This window comes from Diceros bicornis, chromosome 22 (assembly GCF_020826845.1).
Source record: "Diceros bicornis minor isolate mBicDic1 chromosome 22, mDicBic1.mat.cur, whole genome shotgun sequence".
NCBI classification, from domain to species: Eukaryota; Metazoa; Chordata; class Mammalia; order Perissodactyla; family Rhinocerotidae; genus Diceros; species Diceros bicornis.
The window spans coordinates 23901016-23923769 of NC_080761.1; the positions used below are offsets into that span (position 1 = coordinate 23901016).

Here is a 22754-nt window from a genome sequence, read left to right on the forward strand (position 1 = left end):
TACAGATTACAAAATCCACAAAAAACTCAAGTCTGTATCTTATGCTAAGTATGTCATCACATCAAACAACAAAAATATGGCTTTAAAACGAAGTTTAATTTCAAGGCATTAGCAGGTGCCAATGGTTACTTAAGATAAATGAGAAGAGAAATGAACCTCCAAAATGCAACGTGCATAATCACATATACAAGAAGAGAGCATTTTCTATAACTTAAAAACCACATATAATGCTGTATTTTCCACGGATAAATATTTATGCATGTAAAATCACGATGATAATTGTAGGGTGGTGGAGGCGGGGTTAGGGGATGGGGTTGAGATCACAGATGGGAGACAAAAGAACCTCAACTAATCAAATGCGACAAAAAGTGACTGTGACATAACTAGAAATACATACTTGGTCTCTGTCCCCAGTTTCCGACACGGAGCTCGTAAAATTCCTATAATTTCCTGAGTGACAGGGGTGCCAGAAGCATCTTTTGCTATAATATGTGCTCTTTGACCCCAATTCCTAACAAAGATCTCTTACATCCCTTGGAATTTCCCAGATGATAGGAGCATCTTTTCTTCTAAAGAGACAACTCCTAGATAGCTTCAGGATGGGGAAAGAGCAAGCCATGATTAGAAGCTTTGAACTTTCAGCCCACCGCCCCATCCTTTGGGAGGCGAGAGGGGTTGGAGATCGAGTTAATAATCGATCATGCACACGACAAAGCCTCCATCAAGATCCACAAAGTACGGAGTTCGGGTGCTTCACAGTTGGTGAACACATCGAGATACGGGGAGGGTGGTGTGCCCAGAGAGGGCATGAAAGCTCTGTGCCCCTTACCCCATGCATCTCTGCCATCTGGCTGTTCCTGAATTGTATCCTTTATTTAAAAAAAAAAAGGGCTGGCCCCATGGCTTATCGGTTAAGTTCGTGCGCTCCGCTACTGGCGGCCCGGGGTTCGGATCCTGGGCACGCACCGACGCACCGCTTCTCCGGCCATGCTGAGGCCGTGTCCCACACACAGCAACTACAAGGATGTGCAACTATGACATACAACTATCTACTGGGGCTTTGGGGGAAAAAAAGGAGGAGGATTAGCAATAGATGTTAGCTCAGAGCCGGTCTTCCTCAGCAAAAAAGAGGAGGATTAGCATGGATGTTAGCTCAGGGCTGATCTTCCTCACAAAACAAAACAAAAAAAACACGGTTTAATAGTAAGTAAACTGCCTTCCTGAGTTCTGTCAGCCATTCTAGCAATTTATCAAACCTGAGGAGGGGGTTGTGGGAAACCCCGGTTTAGAGCCCGTTGGTCAGAAGTGAAGGTGGTGGGGCCGGCTTGATGGCGCAAGCGGTTAAGTGCGAGTGCGCTCTGCTGCGGCAGCCTGGGGTTCCCTGGTTCGGATCCCGGGCGCGCACCAACGCACCGCTTGTCAAGCCATGCTGTGGCGGCGTCCCATATAAAGTGGAGGAAGATGGGCACGGATGTTAGCCCAGAGCCAGCCTTCCTCAGCAAAAAAAAAAAAGAGGAGGATTGGCAGATGTTAGCATAGGGCTGACCTTCCTCACACACAAAAAAATATAAATAAATAAATAAATAAATAAATAAATAAATAAAATTAAAAAAGAAGTGAAGGTGGTAATCTGGGACTTGCGACTGGCATCTAATGTGGAGGCGTCTTGTGAGACTGAGCCCTTAACCTGCGTAGTCTGTGCTAACTCTGGCTTGGCAGTGTCAGAATTGAACTGAACTGCAGGACACCCTGTTGGTGTGTGGGGAATTCGAGAACTGATAGTTGGGTGGAGGAAAAAACCCCACACAACTGGTGTCAGAAGTGTTGTGAGCAGAAATAGTTCAGGTTGGGACCAGGAATGAGAGACAACCGGGCAACTAATCACATAGAACAAAATGTGGGGGGTCAGCCCCACGGCTTAGTGGTTAAGTGCTCGCGCTCTGCTACTGGCGGCCCAGGTTCGGATCCTGGGCGCGCACCGACGCACCGCTTGTCCGGCCATGCTGAGGCAGCGTCCCACATACAGCAACTAGAAGGATGTGCAACTATGACATACAACTATCTACTGGGGCTTTGGGGAGAAAAGGGGGGAAAAAAAACGGAGGAGGATTGGCAATAGATGTTAGCTCAGGGCCGGTCTTCCTCAGCAAAAAGAGGAGGATTAGCATGGATGTTAGCTCGGGGCTGATCTTCCTCATAAAAAAAAAAAGAAAAAGAACAAAATGTGACCAACCTGTTGGCATACAGAAACGGCTGCTCTTCTTCATACTTTGTCAATATTAAAAGAGAGAAAAACAGGAGTGCATCTTACATATGAGGATGATTTTCTTATAACTTCTCTCTCTCCTTCCAGCCACCCTCTGGAATTACCAAGCACATACTTTTGAACACAACTGTTGAAAATGAGCCTCACCTGGGGGTTCCTCTTGGTATCTGGGCTCCTTGCTGGTCTCTGTGCCCACTGCAGTGGCGATGTCCCCGGTGGACTTGAAGGGAGTGGGGGGTAGCGCCCATCCTGGACCATCTGCTCTGCATGTCCTCTCTTGAACTTAAGCACACGTCATGTTAATGTCTCATAATGTAAGAGATTCGCAAACACATAAGAGTGTGTGTGCACAGTGACGAGTACAAGGGGAAAATACACATCATCTTACTTTGGTCTTTCCTTCAGCTTTTCATTCGAGGAATGATAATCATAATCGGAATGCTGCTGCTGTCTCTCCTCTGGCGAAAACGATCGGTTTGACTCTATTTCTGAGATATCTACTTTCAAAAATAAGAAAAGACTTTTTAATAAAATATTTAAGACCTGTACCAGAAATCACCCTCTTCTCTGGTAAGGAAGCACGGGAAATGGAAGAGAGGCAGGCAGTAAATGTGCTATTAGTCTAAGAGTCTTCCCTTTAAAAAAAATCTGAGTTTGAAGGGAAAGGCATTAATTAATAAAGAGGAAGCCAAATTCAGAATTTTATGTTCCTCTCTCATTACACTTTCCATCAAAGCTGCTATTGAAGAGTCAAAATTAAATTATTGGATCATATATGCATGTACTCATTTTCACCACACAGACCAGTGCTTCTCAAACTATAATGTGAGTATGAATCACCTGGGATCTTGTCAGAATCAAGCTGTTCTGGGGTGGGGCCTGAGATTCTGCAATTCTATCAAGCTCCCAGATGCTGCTGCTGCTGCTGGTGGGCTCAGAACCACGCTTTGAATAAACAGCAAGGACATAAACCGTAAGCTCCAGCAGGCTGGGATCATTTCTCACGCTCTACTTGTTTTTCTGCACTGCACTCAGAGCAGTAACCAGTTGGTTAGACTTTTGATATAATGGAAATTAAACTAAGCTTTAAGGTTTTATAAAGTAATTCTTTTAAAAATCAACAAGCCTGTTTCCAAACTTGAGAACTTAATATTTTCTAAACTTTCCTGCACAAAGGCAAGACTAGATGGTTAAGCAGGAAATTTTATGATTAGCTATTTTTATTGGTAATTTTTACACGGTTAAAACATTATCTGATGTATAATTCATATTCCAGAAATGAATATAGCTTCATAAAAGAGAAGAGGCGACACGGACTGCTAATCAACAAATACCACAATATTCAGCCATTCTGATTAACTCTTCATTATAGTGTCTACCTGTCTTAGCTATCCTCCACATTGTCTTCTCTTTGTTGGAAATATTAATAGCCACTTTAAAAAATGCAAGAAAGTGCAAGAATGAGCAATTTACAAATGTATGTGGTTAGCTCTTTGAACCTCTCATACATACATTTTTCACTAACCAGTTTTGTTTTCAGTGGCCTAAATCAGAGTCCACTGGGAGTTCACAAGGGCACCAGAATTTCACGTTGGAAACCTAATTTCAGCAGACACTTTAATAAGAAAATAACAACCAAACATTTATCTTTTTAAATTAAAGTTTAAAAAGAGAGGCTTTCATTGGAAATAGAACTTGCAGCTGGATGGCTAGGCTAAACAGAGATGAGAATACAAAAGCAACGGCCTTCCTTGCTGCCAGCTAAGCTTACAGCCTCCTTTACCTTCTATTTCTGAGTCGCTGTCATTTAATGACGGGATGTTGATGAGCGTCTGCTTGCTGTCTCTCAACACCACTAGCTGGAGTTTTCCTCTTGACTTTTCTATCAGTTTTCGAGCATCCGTTAAAGACATGTTCTCGGTTACAGTTCCATTTATCTGTGTTTATGGAGAACAGTAATGTTACACGCAATACAACTATTCACAGTGAAATAGAAATTCGTGTTTTCCCCTTAAAAAAGGTAAAGGCTTTGCTCATATATTTTGTTTTTTTAAACATTTTATTTATTTATTTCTTCCCCCCAAAGCCCCAGTAGATAGTTGTGTGTCATAGTGGCACATCCTTCTAGTTGTTGTATGTGGGACACGGCCTCAGCATGGCCAGAGAAGCGGTGTGTTGGTGCGCGCCCGGGATCCGAACCCGGGCCACCAGCAGCGGAGCGCGCACACTTAACCGGTAAGCCACGGGGCCGGCCCTGCTCATATACTGAAACAGATATAGGCTTCAGGATGACTGAGGGAATAAAGATAATTTATCCTTTAAATTAAATATAACCCTGCATGCCTGGATCCCAAATACAGGCATGAGAGAGCTGTAGCGTACTTAAGTTACTCTACTAATTTATTTAACTCAAGACAATGGTTTGGTTTACTACTGGAATGTGTTTCCAGGCCAGAGAGGGTTACAAAAACGATCAAATATGCAGTATTCCTATACCACCAACTCTCCCTCTCATCTTTCCTCAGTTTAGAGGAGAGTTTAACCTTAAATAAATAGGGGAAAAAAAAGTATTCATTCAGACTTTTTTTCAACTGAAATTAAACTATTACAAATCTCCAAGTCTCGTTTTTCTGATAATATTATCTCACTCTGCTCCTCTTCCCGGCCTTTGCCTCAATGTTGACTCCAGTCTCAACACATGTTCAAAAGCAGACTGTGAAGGCAAGCATGAATCCCACTGTTCTCTGCCCTTGTCTGCCGACCTTGAGAACTATGTCCCCTTCATGCAGGTTGCCATCTTTAGTTGCCAGACCCGTTCTGGTCATTTCCTTTATGAAGATCTGACTCCCGAGCCGGAGACCATACTCTACAAGAAAAACACATAAACATACACATATTTTATCAACTTGTTCGGAAAACTTAAGTCTTGTTTTTAGGACTATTTAAAAATATTTATGAAAAATTAATTTTGCATTTGGGACGTTCTGTGAGACAACTGGGTTGGATTTGTCAAAAAAGTGTTGTAAAAAACACGAGGCAGAGGGACTGTTCTAGATTAAAAGAGAAAATGCATGAACCTTCACTAGATCCTTGATCCAATGTGGAGCAGAAGTGGTGGGTGGGTTATGTTATGTTAAGGCAACTTAAAAATGAACTGTACTAAAATATACTAAAACGGGTGTTAACGGTCATTATCTTAAGCGTGCTAATGGCACTATGGTTATGTAGGAGAACGTTCTTATCCTTGGGCGATACCTGCTGAAATATTTAGGGGTAAAGGGTCATGCTGCCTGCAACTTACTTTCAAGTGGTTCCAAAAAACCATGAGGGGACGGGAGGGGAGGGAAAGGGAAGAGAGAAAGGAAAAAAAGGAAGGAGGGAAAACAAATGTGGCAAAACGTTAATTAGTAAAACCAAGTGAAGGCTATATGAGTATTTGCTATAAAATTAACATTTTCAAAATAAAACATTGGGGAGAAAATTCAGCACATCTCAATAGAATGTTCTGCTGACAACGCAGGTGCCTGAAAGAAGGCACTGCCAATAGTATACTCTTCATCTCTAACAACTTAGATTGTACGGGGTTTGGAACTGAAGAAAATTCAGTGTGTGAAGAAAAGGGGTAAAGAAGCCAGGCAAAGCAATAAATAAAGTTTTTAATCAAAACCAGCACAGCTTCTGGGGTTTATGGACTTGAATTGTTCTCAGAAGAAAAAACACTGTATTTACCAAGTATGCATGTTTTAAGATATTTTAAATACTACTCAAACTATCTTGATTTTTTTTTTTTTTTTTATAATTTTATTTATCTTTCCCCCAAAGCCCCAGTAGATAGTTGTATGTCATAGTTGCACATTTTTCTAGCTGCTGTATGTGGGACGCGGCCTCAGCATGGCTGGAGAAGCAGTGCGTCTGTGTGTGCCCGGGATCCGAACCCGGGCCGCCTGCATCAGAGCGCACGCACTTAACCACTAAGCCACGGGGCCGGCCCGTCAAACTATCTTGATTTTACTTATTAAACTTGTAAAATGATGCCATTTAAGGATAAATTTTGGTTATTTTAGGAAGCTAAGACAACCTAGCAGGTTTTAAAAGAGGCACATTCAGGGCCAGCCCCATGGCTTGGCGGTTAAGTGCGCGCGCTCTGCTGCTGGGAGCCCGGGGTTCGGATCCCGGGCGCGCACCAACGCACCGCTTCTCCGGCCGTGCTGAGGCCGCGTCCCACATACAGCAACTAGAAGGATGTGCAGCTATGATGTACAACTATCTACTGGAGCTTTGGGGGAAAAAAATAAATAAATAAAATTATAAAAAAATAAATAAAATGTTAAAAAAACTTTAAAAGAGGCACATTCAAATTTTATTATATTGTTATTCTGCACTGAAAATCTTATAATTACAAAACAAAGTAACTTTCTACCATTTAGAAGAGTTACGAAGTAAAGATAAGTTCTAAGTGACTTACAGCAAGTTAGCATCAGATCTTACCACAATGATTAAAAGTGTTGAAGCCCACCCCCACCCACCCCTTTAGGAAGTGACACTTAAGAAAGAATGTGGGTTAGACAGCATCTTCTCTCAGGGATGACAATTCCCTACTGGTTAAACCACCTCACAGCCCAGGACAGGCTGAGAAAGGCTTGAGTGATGACTTCTCATATATCAGCAATTCCTCTTAAAAACTGCACTCTTATTGAAAGGGTGCAAATAGATTTACTGGTGTGTGTATGGGCATCTCTTAAACGAAGGGGAAAAAATCAGCTGACCAGCTTCTAAGACATTTACCAGCAAGGCCATTTGGTGCCCACGAAATGCAATAGCTGGCCATATGAACGGATCATATTTTTCTTAATCAAATGTAGGTCTTGCCCATTGCCATATTTCTTTAAAGATAATTCTTATGCAACTCTAGCAGGCGATAGCTAAGTTATTATGTCATCTTAGCAAAAGGTGACAAAAAATCTTTTTTAAAAAGTAGAAGTTTTTTTTTTCTTAAATGAATTCCAAGTTCGAGGACCAAAATGGCCCACGAAGAGTAAGATGCTATCTCAGCAAAGGGGCATAAGCTCCTTTTTTTTTCCCCCTGGATAGTATTACTAAGACCAGGCATAACTTGGACAGTCTCTTAGGACTAGACAATGTCTTTTTAAACTCTGGGTCACAACCCATTAGTCTGGAAATCAATTTCGTGAGTTGCAGCCAGCATTTTTAAATTGAATGTCACAGAACCTCTCAGAATACATCACACAGAGTAAGGACTGTTCCAGGAAACATTTTTCAAGTTTTTGAAATGTTAAGTGCATCCGTGACTGTCTGCAAGAGGTGGTTCTTTCTGCGGCAGGAGGAGGGGAAAGAGGGAGGAAGAGCGAGAAGGGGAGGAAGAGAACAGTCTGAAAAGCACGGTATCGGGTAACTCCAGAACCTGGGACGTGAGTCCTACAGAATGGCCATCTGATCTCTCAAATCATCCTTCTCAAAACTTCTCTAGAGCCCATCTTTTAATTTGGGAGCAGAATGGTTCTTAAACTCTGCAATTCTTGGGAGTTAACGAATTAATATGTCATTGTAAATAGTTATACGGATTCTGTAGAATCCTTAAACCTCCTAAAATGCACACTCCTCAGAACCAGTGTAATCTCAAATTCACCTTTATTTTCGGAACTGGACTCCAGGTATCCCATTACTCACGTCCTTGCATGATTCTTCAGGTATTTCAACAGGAACCTAGTTCTGTAACTCAACTCTTTATGCCCCTCTGCAAGAACTAAAGAAAACAAACCCTCTCATCTGATAGGCTATTTAAAATGCAAATTCCAAACCTAAAAAGCAAGAAGCTTTTCACTTCGCATTCTCAGGTACACTCGTCATCTTTTCTCCTCTAAGAAGTAGGACAATTAGAGAACAAGAAGAGGTAAAAGATAAGATACAAGCAATTTTAAAACTTAGAAGCCAAGAATGAATGCAAGGAGTATCTCAACATGGGCTCTAAAGCCCTGTTCATTCCCCCACTTGCTTCCTACCATCTATTTCCAGGAGATGGAGTCTGAGTTGTAGCTCCACCACTTCCCGGCTTCAAAACGTGGGCTGGTCGCTTCCCCTCTCTGAGTATGAGAACCCTCACCTCAACTGGTACTAGCTTCTTTCTCTAGCTGCCACAGGGGGCTTGAGTGAATTTTATATGTGACTAACTATATGCAAATACTCCAGGAAGCAACGTGGGAGGGGCAGCCTGGGCCAGATCTCCCCTCTTTCCTGGGCATACCAAAAACCTCTCTGCACCTTGGTATTCCCACCTGAGAGACAAGAATGAAATCTCCTACCTACCACATAGTGCCCTGGTGAGGATTAAATAAGAGACTCTTTATTCAGTATAGGCCCTTGCATAGAGCAAAAACTCATCAAAATTAGTATTGTCCTCTACTATGGTTTCATCAATTTAAGCTGCACCAGCTCACCCGGAGAGCTTGTTAACACAGATTCCAGGGGCCCACTCTAGGGCTTGATCAGTGTGGCTGGGCTGGGGTCTGAGAATCTGCATTTCCAACAAGCGTCCAGGTGATAACTTATGCTGCTTCGAGAACCACTGGCCTAGTAGTTTAAAGCCAAATTTCGGCAGCCTGGCTCTGCCACTGACAACACAACTTTGTGAAAGTCAGTGAACCTCTGTGTGCCTCAGTTTCTCTGTCTATAAAATGAAGATATAAGAGTAACTCCCTCCTGAGACGGTTGTAAGGATGAAACGAGCTAAAGGGTGCAGAGCATTCAGGCCAATGCATGGCACACAGTAAGTGCCATGCAGGAGTTAGCTATTATTATCACAAGGGTTTTTCTTCATCAAGCATGACTACCTTCATTTGCTTTGCTTTTCATCAGAAGGACTGCGATGGGCTTGTCCGAGTCTGGCCGGTCTGGTCGCCCCCTGAGGTCCGGGCTGGGGCTGCGGGAGCGAAGGTGCTCACGGCTGCGGCTCCGGGACCCCTCATACCGGGCATCGGGCTGGGCCCCGCGGCTGTACTCCACCTCCGGGCTGTAGGCCCGGTCATAGGCCTCATCAACGCTCTGGCCGCGGCTGCGCTCCCGGGCTCGCCCATAGTCATCGTGGTCCAGGCCCCGCTCCAAGCTCCGGCCGCGGCTGCGCTCCCGCGCTCGCCCGTAGTCATCGTGGTCCAGGCCCCGCTCCAAGCTCCGGCCGCGGCTCCGCTCCCGCTCCCGGCTCTGGGCCCGGTCGTGGGGACGCCCCCTCTCCGGGCTGTCCTCCCAGCTGCGGCTGCGCCCAGCACGGCTGCTGGGCCAGTTCCTCTCACTGTACCCGCTGCGGGCACTTCTGCCATCAAAGTCGTCCATCACCTCAAAAGCTCGGTCATCCTCATCCATGGGAGGGCTGCCCTGCAGCGGGGCCACCTGGACCCTCCGGGGCCTCTTCACCACCTGTCACCAAAATAAACACAGTGGGGACACAGGACAATCACAATTAAACACAGAGAATGCAGTGGTTAAGAGCCCTGGTTCTCCTTCAAGTAAAACCGTGTGGCCCTGTCCACTCACTAAGGTTAGGTTCCTCTTCTGGAAAACAGGGACCATAAATACCTCATAGGGTTGCGACCAAAATAAGACAAACAATGAGTATAAAGCTTTGAGCACAGTGCCTCCAAAATCTGCTTCTACTCAGAGTGTGAAAAGCACCAAGGGACTTTAAATCACTAAGTTATAAAAATTAAAATTCAGCGAGACAGTCTATTCTATTCTACAACTGCCTAGAATCTTCCAAAAGTCGATGTCATTAAAAAAGGGAGGTGGGGGAGAGGCAGGGGAAAGAGGGATCACTCTAGATTAAAAAGGACTAAAGAGATTAAGGGCCAAATGCAATGAGTGAACTTTGATTGGATCCTGGATGGGGAAGAAAAAAAGTCTATCCAAGACGTCTTGGGATATGCACTGGATGTTATATGATACCACAGAGTTATTATTAATTTTCTTAGGATAAGAATATTACAGTTATGTAGAAGAATGTCCTTATTTAGGAAATACATGCTGAAGTAAGTAGGACTGAACCATCATGTCTGCAACTTCCCTTAAAATGGTTCACGAAAAGTATGTACAGTGTTTGTATACATATAGAGAGAGAAAGATCAAGTAGAGATGGCAGAATGTTAACATTGTAGAAAATCTGTGTTTATTATACTAATCTTTGAACTTCTTTCTTTTTGTCTGAAAATTTTCATAATATAAAGTTAAAAAAAAATTAAATAAACTGGTGCATCCCCCTAGCACTGCCCTTAAACACACTGTATTCCAATGCTCACTGTGTGTGCCCACTTGCCCCAGTGGAGTAAACACTCCTCGCAGCAAAGTCTGGCTGCAGGGCCGGATAGCATCTGGCTCATAGCTGATTGTCAACCAATGTTTGCTGAATGAATGAGTGGGTGAATAATGAATGAATGCTATAGACTGCACAGTCTCCTAAGAAATTCCAGTTTATTAAGGTGTAACAGAAGCAGGTGTTTGTGCCTTTACAAAAGAGTTTTTGAGCTGAAAATTTTTTTCTAAATTAATACTATTTTACCATTGTTCACAATCTAGTGAATTCTCTTAGGGAATAAATGTCTAATTTGGCTTTTAAGGCAAACTCACTCAAATAAAAGAATCACTGGTCTTAAGAAGTTAGAAGGATGAGGAAAAGGCAGGGAGAGATCACTTACATACATCTTTACAGCATCCATAACACTGCCCTCCAAAAGTACTGGGATACAAGAAGTAGTGGCCTCTAGATTATGTAATTCTGTCAAGTGCTTAAAAGCAAGTGGTAATTTTCTTCTGGGCATAAAAACAAAATGCTATTGAGGCGAGCTGAAAGCAAACTGGGAACTTACAATGGCAGCGATCTTCCCACTTTTTCTCAACTGCTGAACAGCAAACGAATGGAGCACATTCTCCATGGGGGTGCCGTTAACCATGACCACCCTGTCATTTTCTCTGCAAACAAAAAATAAAAACGGGATGTGAGAAACTCCCATCTAGTCACTGTAAATCGTTTATTTAGGAACAAATAGAAGCTGCAAACTGACCTGAAATGCTTATTAAAGGGTTCTCTGTGATGACTCCTGAGGCTTAATCGTCAACTTGGTCTGGGCTCCTCTGAGGAAGGAACCCAAGGCCCACTCTGTCCACTTTTGACAGTGTCTACTGGGAACCAGAAGGAACCAACCCACAGGGTCCCTCCAGGAGGCACGTGACAGTGGCAAAGTCTGAGCACAAATGGAACTTCTGCATAAGGCCCTCTGTACCCAAGGTACACTGTAGGCTTCAGGAACTCTACAAGTACCCCTCAAAGTCAGTTTATATCCACTTGTGTTTTGGAGGGGAAGAAGTCAAGAGTTTGCCTCAGATTCTGAAAGAATTTTTTTTTTTTTTTTGTGAGGAGATCAGCCCTGTGCTAACATCTGCCAATCCTCCTCTTTTTTTGCTGAGGAAGACTGGCCCTGGGCTAACATCTGTGCCCATCTTCCTCCACTTTATATGGGACGCCGCCACAGCATGGCCTGCCAAGCAGTGTGTCAGTGCGCGCCCAGGATCTGAACCGGCGCACCCCGGGCCACCACAGTGGAGCGCGCGCACTTAACCACTTGCGCCACTGGGCTGGCCCCCTGAAAGAAATTTTGAGGTCACAGAATCCTAACTCTTACTTTATCTCATCCCAAAAGATCCTTTAAAAATTCTACTTTGCTTTCCATAGGAAAGACTACTAACTTTGATAGGACCACAGAGACTTGAAACGCCAACAGAACCTAAAAGTTGGAACTATCTGGCCAAGGCAGTCATGTGATAAACTTGAGATGGTGTCCTGAGAAATTATCCTGAGGGGACCCAGGCACGCATCTTTTCAAGTGGCATTATCTCTTCAGATCAGAAGGCTGGCAGATAGAAAACCTGTGTTTTCATGTAGTAAATTTTCCCAATTTCCACATCCCTCTTACAAATCAGATAATCATCAAGCCAGAGTATCCTCATTAAATTCTTAATGAATATATATAAACAGTGCTGAGTAGGTATTGGGGGGAAAAAAAGAGCATGCTAATTTTATACTCCATGTTCAGAAATGATCCCTAAACCCAGGAATGATAATTGTGATAATTATAACTATCTTTCTATGGAAACGACTGCTCTCCTTCCTCCAAAAGTTGGGTGTTCCAAAAGGTCTGGGATTGTTAAAACATGGTTTGTTATGATCTCAATACTCACTTGAAGACTTTTCAATCTATATAAAAGTTCTTTTTTTCCGAATATATTTTAAAAGTGCACACCACCCAGAGCATCGTGTCCAGGGCCCACCAGTGAGGCTGGCAGGCGCTGGGGGCAGGAAGAGGGACACTTACTGAAGGAGCCCGTCTGCAGGCCCGCCCGGGAGCACGTCAGAAATGACGATGGACGTTTCTCCATTTTCAAAGTGGGGATTGTCTCTGCCTCCAGACACTGCAATTCCAAATCCTCTTTTGGAATCCTGATCATTGGAGTTAAGAGGAAAAAAAAATCCTTCTATAAGTGGTTTTCAGGATTTATTACAAGCACTTGATAAAATAAAGGTCGAATCAACAGCCAGAGACAGCTCAGGAAAAGAGGGCTTACAGAAACAAAAGAGAAACAAAATAAAGCATCATCACGGTTAGCTGACAGGTTTATAAAGGGAAATTCCTTATCTAAAAGAAACAGCCTTGTGAAAGCTGGAAAGGATTGATAGCACAGACTGCAGTTATCACCAGAAGCTGGCCGGGGATGGGACATAATATCTTCTGTCCAAATAGGGTCGTGCTGTTTGAATCAGCAATCATCCCTCTTCTCAGATCTTGGCCTGAGCTGAATCACTGCTAAAACCATTATTTTTAAAGTATACCTTTAACCTCCATGTTGGATGAGCTGGTGGTTTCATGTTAATACAGGTTGAAAAAGAAGTAAATGGATTTTAAAGGTAAAATAAAATCTGAAGATAAACTTAGTTTTAGGATCTTACAAGAGAGCAAATCACTAAACTCTTTTCTACATGCATATAAGATGGAAATACAGATTAATTACATCCATGATTGGTCTAGAAATGTATAACAGTGCACCCAGACAATACATAATCCTAATTCATTTCAATGTTTAAAAGAGCTATGCTCCTGGGTTTCATCCAGATAATACGGGTATAATGTGACTATAACCCTAAATCAGGGTTTGATTAGGTAAAAATCTACTCAGAGAATAAAAGAAAAATTTTCCCCCCAAGAAAAGTTCCCACGTGGGGCCCACTGTGCCAACCGCTGACAAACAATCATCAACACGAAACAGGCTGGGCTGTTGTCCATTGATCACATGGCTTTGAATTTGGCAGCACTGTCAGCTGGTACCCACTTTTACGCAAAGCTACACCCTCTGTGCCAGGCCTAAAATGTCTCTCACCTTCGCCAGTTTGGGATCGAAAACTCAAAGACTATGTGAAATGCTGGTGGAAGGGCACAGAGAGGAATGAGATGACTAGAGTTGAAAAATAAGACCTAAAGGGGTTGGAACCCCTCAACTGAGGAAATTGTGACTGCTGCTCTAGAAATTTTGGCACCTGAGTGCTGATCTGTTTTTTTGTACCCAGATTAATTTAACACACATTTACCCAGGAACCAAATTTTCATTGAAGACGGAGTTTGAAGTTCACAGCTCTGAAGGTCAAAGGAAAAATCTCTCTTTGAGGAACTTACAATCCCTCTAGGAAGTGACAGAGACTAGACTGAAGCAGAGTGGGAATAAGATCCCTGTGGAGCCCGAGAAAATCACAGCGACGCTGACCAAGGCAGTTTGATGGAAGAGGCCTTCAGGACTCTAAGTGCAGATCTAGCCCAGCTCAGCCACACACAAATCATGTCCAGACTCTACACTTGCTTATCTCAAGTGGGGCTAACACCTATCATGCTTACCTCGAATTTTGCTGTCAGAATAAAAAGGAATGGAACTAACATTTATTAAGCAATGATTAAGTGCTAGACTCCAGGCACTGGAAGCTCTTTGTATTACCTCATTTAATCAAGAGGGGCAACACATGTGAAACGACTTTAAAAATTAAGTAGTATACATTTCCATGCGTTATTACTTCTACTTTCAATCCCATGGTGGTGGGGGCGGGGGTTAAAAATCAGATTAACTCATCACTTCCTAATATAATCAGAAGTGGGACAAGGAATACAACCCATGTCTCCTGACTGCTAAACCAATGTTTTAAAATTTTGTTTGGACTTAAAACCAACTGAAGGAGTCACAAGTTATGTATGTTATAATTAAAATTATCAAAGTTGTAGAAGCCACCTGAACGTTCTTAAACAGTACAGGTTCCTTCCATTCTTCCTCTCCTTTTTTCATAACCTATTCTGTCTGGAGATAGGTGAACACACTACATAACCTCTATAATTTTTCTATAATTTTCTATATTATATAGACCTTAACCAAAAAATACAACAGCATGCAAATCTTTGTTAATGCAGTAATTATTCTCAGCTATTACCTACAATGCATTATCCACTTCAAGGGTAAAAAAAAAGTGTCTGGGCAAAAATAAATAAGATCTGTGATGTATAAACTCAAGAACACAACCGCAGCATGTATGAAATGGGCAGCACTCACCTTCTGTAGGGTTACGGTGTACTGTTCCCATATCAGTTCTTCCATGCCTGGGGCCTGTTTTAAAACAAGCAAATCCAATTTGATTAAAACTATAAATGTTTCAGTGCTAGAAATAGAAATTATAATTCAAAATATCTCAATATAAAGTCCAGCTCACACTTTCAATATACCAAAAAGGGTTGATTTCTTTAGGAAAAATTATAGTTATAGTTATTATGTAGTTATAGTTATGCTACCTATTCTCAAACACACTCTCCTTCGATGAAATGGCGCTCTTAACAATACTGGAAAATTAGTGAAATACACAGTGCGAGATACATCCTAAAAAGAATGGAACATTAAGTGTTGAGCTCATTTATTATCACCACTCCAAAACACCACTTTAAAATTCCTTCAACAGACATCTAGAGGGTTTCAAACAGATTTTTTTTCATTTTTTTTTTTTTTTTGTGATACTCCCCCATCCCCTACCAAAGGCAATTTCCCAGGTAAGTTTTCTGCATTCTATGTCCAAAGGGATCTGTGGTCTTGTCACAGAAGAGTGCCCCGAACTGGGTAATCTGTGGGATCCCTCTTCTCCATCAGTATTGCTGGGTGTGAAAGATGAAAACATCGGCATAAAAAGACCACTGGGGCTTCAGTTTCTGACACTATTCCAAAACAGATGTCTAGAAAAACCTGAAAACAGGGGATATCATTTTAAAAATAATAATAATCTTGGGGCTGGCCCGGTGGCGCAAGCGGTTAAGTGCATGCGCTCCACTGTGGCAGCCTGGGGTTTGCCGTTTCAGATCCCGGGCGAGCACTGATGCACCGCTTGGCAAGCCATGCTGTGGCAGCGTCCCATATAAAGTGGAGGAAGATGGGCACGAATGTTAGCCCAGGGCCAGTCTTCCTCAGCAAAGAGAGGAGGATTGGCAGATATTAGCTCAGGGCCGATCTTCCTCACCAAAAAAAAAAAAATCATCCATTAAATGCAGGCTGCCTTTGAGGGGAAATCCTTAAAGGCTAGAAATGCCAAGAAAGCTCAAAGCCAAAGAGGTAAAGAACTGAAACAGGCATTTACACAGGAGGCTGGGAAGAGAGAGACACTGTAGGATCAAACAGGGTGGAGATCAGATCAGAGTGGATGTTTTAGAGGAAAAAACACCACCAGGCAGATGGAGACAGCAGGACACTTGTCTGTCTCATCTTTGGCTCTGGGTGGAATGGAAATAACTAAAACTATCTCCCTAGAGAATTCCTATCAACAGACCTGCACCACAAAGGTGTGGGACTGAAATTCATATTACGGATATGACCACACTCCTCAAAAACACTCACACCCAAAATGGTTCTGCACTGGGAGCGCCACCCAGGTACACAGAGGCAAGTGCAAAGTGTCTCCAAGAGCACACTACAACACAGGCTTCAGAGCATCCTCCGGATAAGTACCTGAGAAACAGGAGTCCACAATTTAAACACACACACGTCACCATGAGTGACAGTGAGAAGAAAGAAGAAACTGGAGAATCAAAGACTAAATATTAGAAGTATCAGTCACACATCAAAAAAAGTATGTATAATATATATGTTTATCATAATAAATTAAAAAGGGAAACTTGAAAGTAGAATGAAAGAACAAGAAAGAAAATATCAAAAATGACCAAGCAAATCTGGAAAAAAAAAAGTAAAAAAAAATTTTTAGAAATGAAAAAATATAGTAATCGAAATGTAGATAAACAATGGATTAAACCACATACTACACACAGTTTAGACAATAATTAATGAATTAGAAGACAGATATGAAGAAATAACAAAATGCAGCACGAAGTGTTAAAAAAAAGTGGGACATATGAAAAAGAAGTTAGGAGTGAGCAAGTCTTACAGTGTGTCTAGTGACATTTCCTGAAGGAGATGGAAAGAGAGTAAGCAGAGATGCAAAACTCAGAGAGATAATGGCTCTTCCAGAATTGAAGATTTTTCAGGTTCAGGAAGCCTAATACATCACAAGCAGGGTAAATTAAAAAAAAAACAAAAACAAAAACAAACACTTTTAAACACATGGTAATCTCACCGCAAAAAAAAATATAAAGATCTCGAAAGCAGCTAGACAGAAGAGATTTTACCCAGAAAAGAATAAGAAGGGCAGTGAACTTCTCAAGAGTGATCAGGGAAGACTGAAGCCAGTAGAACAATATCTTTAAAATAATATCTGTTGACTTAGAGGGCAGAAAAGACAAAAACAAAAACTGGGACTGATTATTACCATACATTAGCAATAAAAGAATTTCCAAAAGAGAAACTTAAGAAAGAAGGCAAATAATCCCAGAAGGAACACCTAAGACGCAAGAAGGAACGTTAAGCCTGAACACATACTGACTGTATGCAACTAGAATAATAAAGTATAATTTGTGAGAGTTAAACAAATGAGGTAGAACTAAAGCACCAGGCAACACAACATGTAAATCCAGATGACTTTATCGTGATTAAATTATTCTAAATGTTCTATTCAGGAGCAGAGTTAAGCTACTGATTAATTTCGAACTTCACTAAGTTAAATCTACATGTGACATTTTCTAGGGTAACCACTATAGGAATAAAGCATGTAACTTCCAAAATAAAAATAAAATAAAATGGGAGGGAAAAATAAAATGAAACAACAAAACAAAACTCAATCCAAAAGAAGGCAAAGGAGCACAAAAGGGGGAATTTCGAAAAAGCAGAGCAAATATAAAACACAAACTACAGTTGTAGAAATGAACATAGAAGAGTAATCACAATAAATATAGAAAGAATGCCAGAATTGATTAAAAACAAAAAGGCAGAGCTATACTTTAACAGAGAATAACTAAAACATAAAGACGCAAAGTAATCTAATTACAGAAATAAAAAGCCTTACTGTACTTATTAGATACAAATTAAAATAATTTAAGAAAAACTATCCAGTTGTTTTACATTTAAAAAAAATTTTAAATCAAATCTGCCATTCCTGCACTGATAATAATATGAGAGAGAGAAAACAAATGCAAAATGTCCAGATAATGTGCTTCTTTTTTCCCTAAGTAGCAAACTATTAGGCTTGGGAGGGAAGAAGTTTGGCACAAAAGGCAATTCTATCAACTGATATATTGGGACAGATCCTTTATTCCCTTTGGCAGAAGGGGTTTAGGAAAAGGCAATTTTGTTTCTACATAAGAAGGGTAAACCAGCCTGCTCTTGAGTAGCTACAACTGATTACTAAAATTGAGAGGAATTCATAATCCTTGAGTTCTCCCCTTTCTCTATGTACTCACTTTTGGGTCATTTCCATGGCTAATACCATCCGGCTCCAAGAGATGAGAATTCTCAGAGCGAGATTAAAAAAGAGAATTCAAATCAGCTCTATGGTTAAAAAGAATACACAAAAATGGTACCTGGAAAAGGCGAGAACTAGGATCTGTGCTCCCAGCAGGCCTGGGACTGGGTGCTATGGTGGAGGCAGAGCATGAGCATCCAAAAATAGTGACGTTTAGGTTCAATGAAGGCACATCAACATGCAAGAAGATCATTATCTAAATTATGTAAATCTCCCCAATTGTTTACGTTTGTTCACCATGACCACTGTTTTTCAATTCAAAAAAATGTAAGTGGATTTTGAGGTGAGGTTTTTCTCTCTCACTCACCTTTGTCCCTTATCTCCTAGAACACACTTTTTGGCACACAGAGTAGGCATTCAAAAAGGTTTTCTTTTCAATAAACCAACAGATGGACATACTACCAACTCATGACTCAAGTAATATGATTAAGGCACTGATTTCTACTACTTACAAGTTTTCTTAGGGGAAATGGCGATTACATTCAGTGGCCCTCTGCTTCAACAGCACACACGAGGCAGCTGTGCTGGAAACTCAGGTGCCCACGGCCTGGTGGTTTAGGTGTGCATTACAGCCTTCCTCTCTGGAATTTTGTCGTCTATGTCTAAAACAACATTTTCCAATGTGTGCCAGTATAGCACAAGTTTTCCAAAATTTTAATAAAGTTTTCTATTAAAAAAGAGTTCTCTTAAAAGGAAATAGTAAACAGAAACCCAGTTGATCGGAAGTGATCATCTCTTTCCATTTGCACAGAACACCTCCTAACTCCTTGGCACCTTCAGGTTTCCACGTGGCCTTAGTAAGACCAATCCACTAACACCTGGAAATGACCTTACTGGCATGTGCGCTTCCCCAGTTCACCTTGTGAGCACTTTACTATAACTTAAAGATGGCAAATGTCAACAATGAATTAATCTCTAAATTGTGGTAAACTAAATACAGTTGGCAACTCTTCTTTGAATATAATTATTTCCCCACACATTAAGAAAAAACATCACACAGCACTTTCCCCAAAATACTTACTTAAAAATCATCAGGAAAAAACTAATCAATACCATAACAATCACCTCTAGGGTTGGGCAATGCTATGGGGTGGAGGGAAGCACAATGTCCAAAAAGAGAGTGATATTTAGGTTAAGTGAACCATATAGGCATTCAAAATAATTATTTAACTTCCATCAATTTTTGAAGTTTCTGTATCGTGATGATTAAAGAGAGACAGTGAGAAAGTTTTATCTTTTCTAGTCTGTCTGCTGTTGGTGGAAGCAATAGGAATATAAAGGAGTACAAACCTTCCAGCGGGCAAATTAACAATATGTATCAAAATGTAAAATCTGCACATCCCTTGATCAGTCAACTCCCTTCTAGAAATCTACTCTACAGAAATATTTGCACAACTGCACCAAGACAAACGTGTAATTTGTCCACAGCTGCTTATAATTTCTTAAATAGAAAATCAGGGCTGGCCCCGTGGCTTGGCGGTTAAGTGCGTGCAGTGTGCTGCCGGCGGCCCGGGTTCGGATCCCGGGTGCGCACTGACGCACCGCTCCTCTGGCCATGCTGGGGCCGCGTCCCACATACGGCAACTAGAAGGATGTGCAGCTATGACAGACAACTATCTGCTGGGGCTTTGGGGGAAAAATAAATAAATAAAAAATCTTTAAAAAAAAAAAAAAAAAAGAAAATCAATGAAATGTCCAACAATGGGAGATTGGCTGCATGTATATAGATCTATACTTAAATGTCTATCGGGGGAAAAAAACAAGATATAAAACATTGTTTTCATTCCTATTTTCATAAATATATATATTTATATAAGCATATAGGGAAAAGACTAGAAGAATACATACCAAAAAATGTTAATTTCCTCAGGAGCTGTGGTATGGCAGAGAATATTTTTGTATGAGCACATTACTTTTAGAATGCATTTTTATTTTAAAAATAAAAACAGCAAGCTCCCTTTTGAAAGTTTTGGATTTAAACTGTTTTATCATTTAGCCAAATAAATGAAGTCCAACAAAATTTTATTTTAAAAATGTTGTCCAAGTAGAATGAATCTGGCTTTCGAAATTCACTGTTCCTTTGTAATGAGATTATGCTGTCTTTAAGTATTCCTGTGCTGCCTGCAAGGGTAATTTAAATTAGATTTGTCAGAGAGAGGATTAATCCCCTACTGCCAATAGCACTGAATCAAATTCTTAATCAATCAGACCTTGCCAGGAGCCTAAAGATCTCAACAACTTGAAATGAAACTGATCAGATTGTAAGGAGCTTCTTCTTATGCAGGGTTAATGGGTTGTGACATAAACCATTAATCACTTAAACACAATATTGAAAGAATATATGTTCTGTTAAACTAAGTGATGAATTTACAATCTTAATTTTAAAGGTGAGGAAACTGGACTAAAACTAAATTTTAATAACTCCTTTGAGCATTAAAAATGCACCATAACTGTGTAGATCTCTCAAAAAATTAATAGAAATATCATATGACCCAGCCATCCCACTACTGGGTATTTATCCAAAGAACTTGAAATCAACAATTCAAAGAAACTTATGCACCCCTACGTTCATTGCAGCATTATTCACTATAGCCAAGAAGCTGAGGCAACCCAAGTGCCCATTGACTGATGATCAGATGAAGAGGATGTGGTGTACATATATACAATGGAATACTAGTCAGCCATAAAAAAAGACAAAATCGTCCCATTCGCAACAACATGGATGGACCTTGAGGGTATTATGTTAAGCGAAATAAGCCAGACAGAGAAAGACACACACTGTACGATTTCACTCATATGTGGAATATAAACGAACACACAGACAAAGAGAACAGTTTAGTGGTTACTAGAGGGGAAGGGGGTTGGGGGATGGAACACAAGGGGTGAAGAGGCACATTTATATGGTGACTGACAAATGATAATGTACAACTGAAATTTCACAATGTTATAAACTATTATTGTAAGTGACCATAAGTGAAGCCATCTTGTTACACTAAATAATCCTTTCTTAGTTGAAACCTTTCTAGCATGTGATCATTATAAATTGCTACACACTCTCATGATTTTCTGGCCCTAATCCTGTGCACCTACCCCTGCTGAGGTACTCTGATAGCTTTGTTCTTAACAATTTTAATGAATTTTCCCAGGGAATAAGAAGGCCTCCAGGAAGAAAGAGCACCTGTAGAATATTCATCATCATCAACAGAAGAAAAGAACAAGGAGAGATCCTGGAGTCCATCATGTACATTTCTGAACCCCCTCCTTACTGCCCATTTTTCCTCTATTACCACCTCAAAATTCTGTAATCCTTGAAAGATGGGTTTATGAGACATTAATCACCTGTCTTCCGATTTGCCAGCTAATCTAATCAAACATTGTTTCTCGATCTCTAACTCATTGTGATTAAGTGGCTCAGATTGCAGAACGAGCCCATTGCTGGGTATCATTATGATTTCAGTTAAAAAAAAACAACACCACCGTAACTGTGTATTTAGCCCCACAGAGCTGTGACTTTCTGTGAAGGTCTCAGAGGAAACTCTTCCTTCACTGAGACCCTTCATTCATTCATTCACTAATTAATTCACATATTCATTCATTCAAAAATATTTATTGAGCACCCACTATGGGCCAAGCATGTGGTCTCTGACACTGGGGTACATTGGTGAATAAAGCAGCCATAGCCCATGTAGAGTTTACCAACCACAGTGTGCCCCAAAAGCAAATCACTGGAGTGTCTTCCCTGCCTTTTCTATTATCTTTTCAGAAACACAGAGCACCCCACATCATCACACGCATCCTCAGAACATCAGCTCAGCGTACATCCCCGGGGACAGGCTGCCAGCCTGCAGCAGCTTAGCTGACAGCTGAGCTCATGCCTTTCAAACTGGGCCACTGGGCTCGGGCCCCACCCAACCTGTGCTGGGCCATGCCCAGATCAGAGAACCGCTATCAATATTCAGACTCTACTGTGGTGAATGACAGGGGGTAGCTGCTTAGCATCTGGGGAGCTTTATCTGCAGGGCATGGGAAGAGCACATGTATCAGAGTTCAAGGTACACGCATTCCACGATGCAGTGATTCCTCTCCTGGGCAGAGGCCTGGAGAAATGTGTATTTCTATCCTATGTGCACAAGGATACACATAGAAAGTATTCATAGCAGCAATGTCCTCAACAGCCCAAACCTGGAAAAACCAATATCTATCAGGAGCAGAATGGGCAGGGGGCCAGCCCCGTGGCTTGGCGGTTAAGCGTGCGCGCTCCGCTACTGGCGGCCTGGGTTCGGATCCCGGGAGCGCACCGAAGCACTGCTTGTCGGGCCATGCTGAGGCCGTGTCCCACAAACAGCAACTAGAAGGATGTGCAACTATGACATATAACTATCTGCTGGGGCTTTGGGGAGACAAAGGGGGAAAAAAGGAGGAGGATTGGCAATAGATGTTAGCTCAGGGCCGGTCTTCCTCAGCAAAAAAGAGGAGGATTGGCATGGATGTTAGCTCAGTGCTGATCTT

The 22754-nt window shown here is 41.5% G+C and overlaps 1 protein-coding gene across 1 annotated transcript in view; it reads right to left on the bottom strand.

The window, feature by feature from the left end:
* The window catches only part of TJP2 (tight junction protein 2), a 124581-nt gene that overhangs the window by 23404 nt on the left and 78423 nt on the right, over positions 1-22754 (bottom strand). Inside the window, 9 exon segments of the mRNA XM_058565701.1 lie at positions 2414-2501; positions 2503-2548; positions 2655-2763; positions 4050-4203; positions 5029-5132; positions 9115-9694; positions 11137-11239; positions 12640-12764; positions 14909-14962. Of these exon segments, the coding sequence (XP_058421684.1) occupies positions 2414-2501; positions 2503-2548; positions 2655-2763; positions 4050-4203; positions 5029-5132; positions 9115-9694; positions 11137-11239; positions 12640-12764; positions 14909-14953 (1354 nt within the window). The 5' untranslated portion in view covers positions 14954-14962.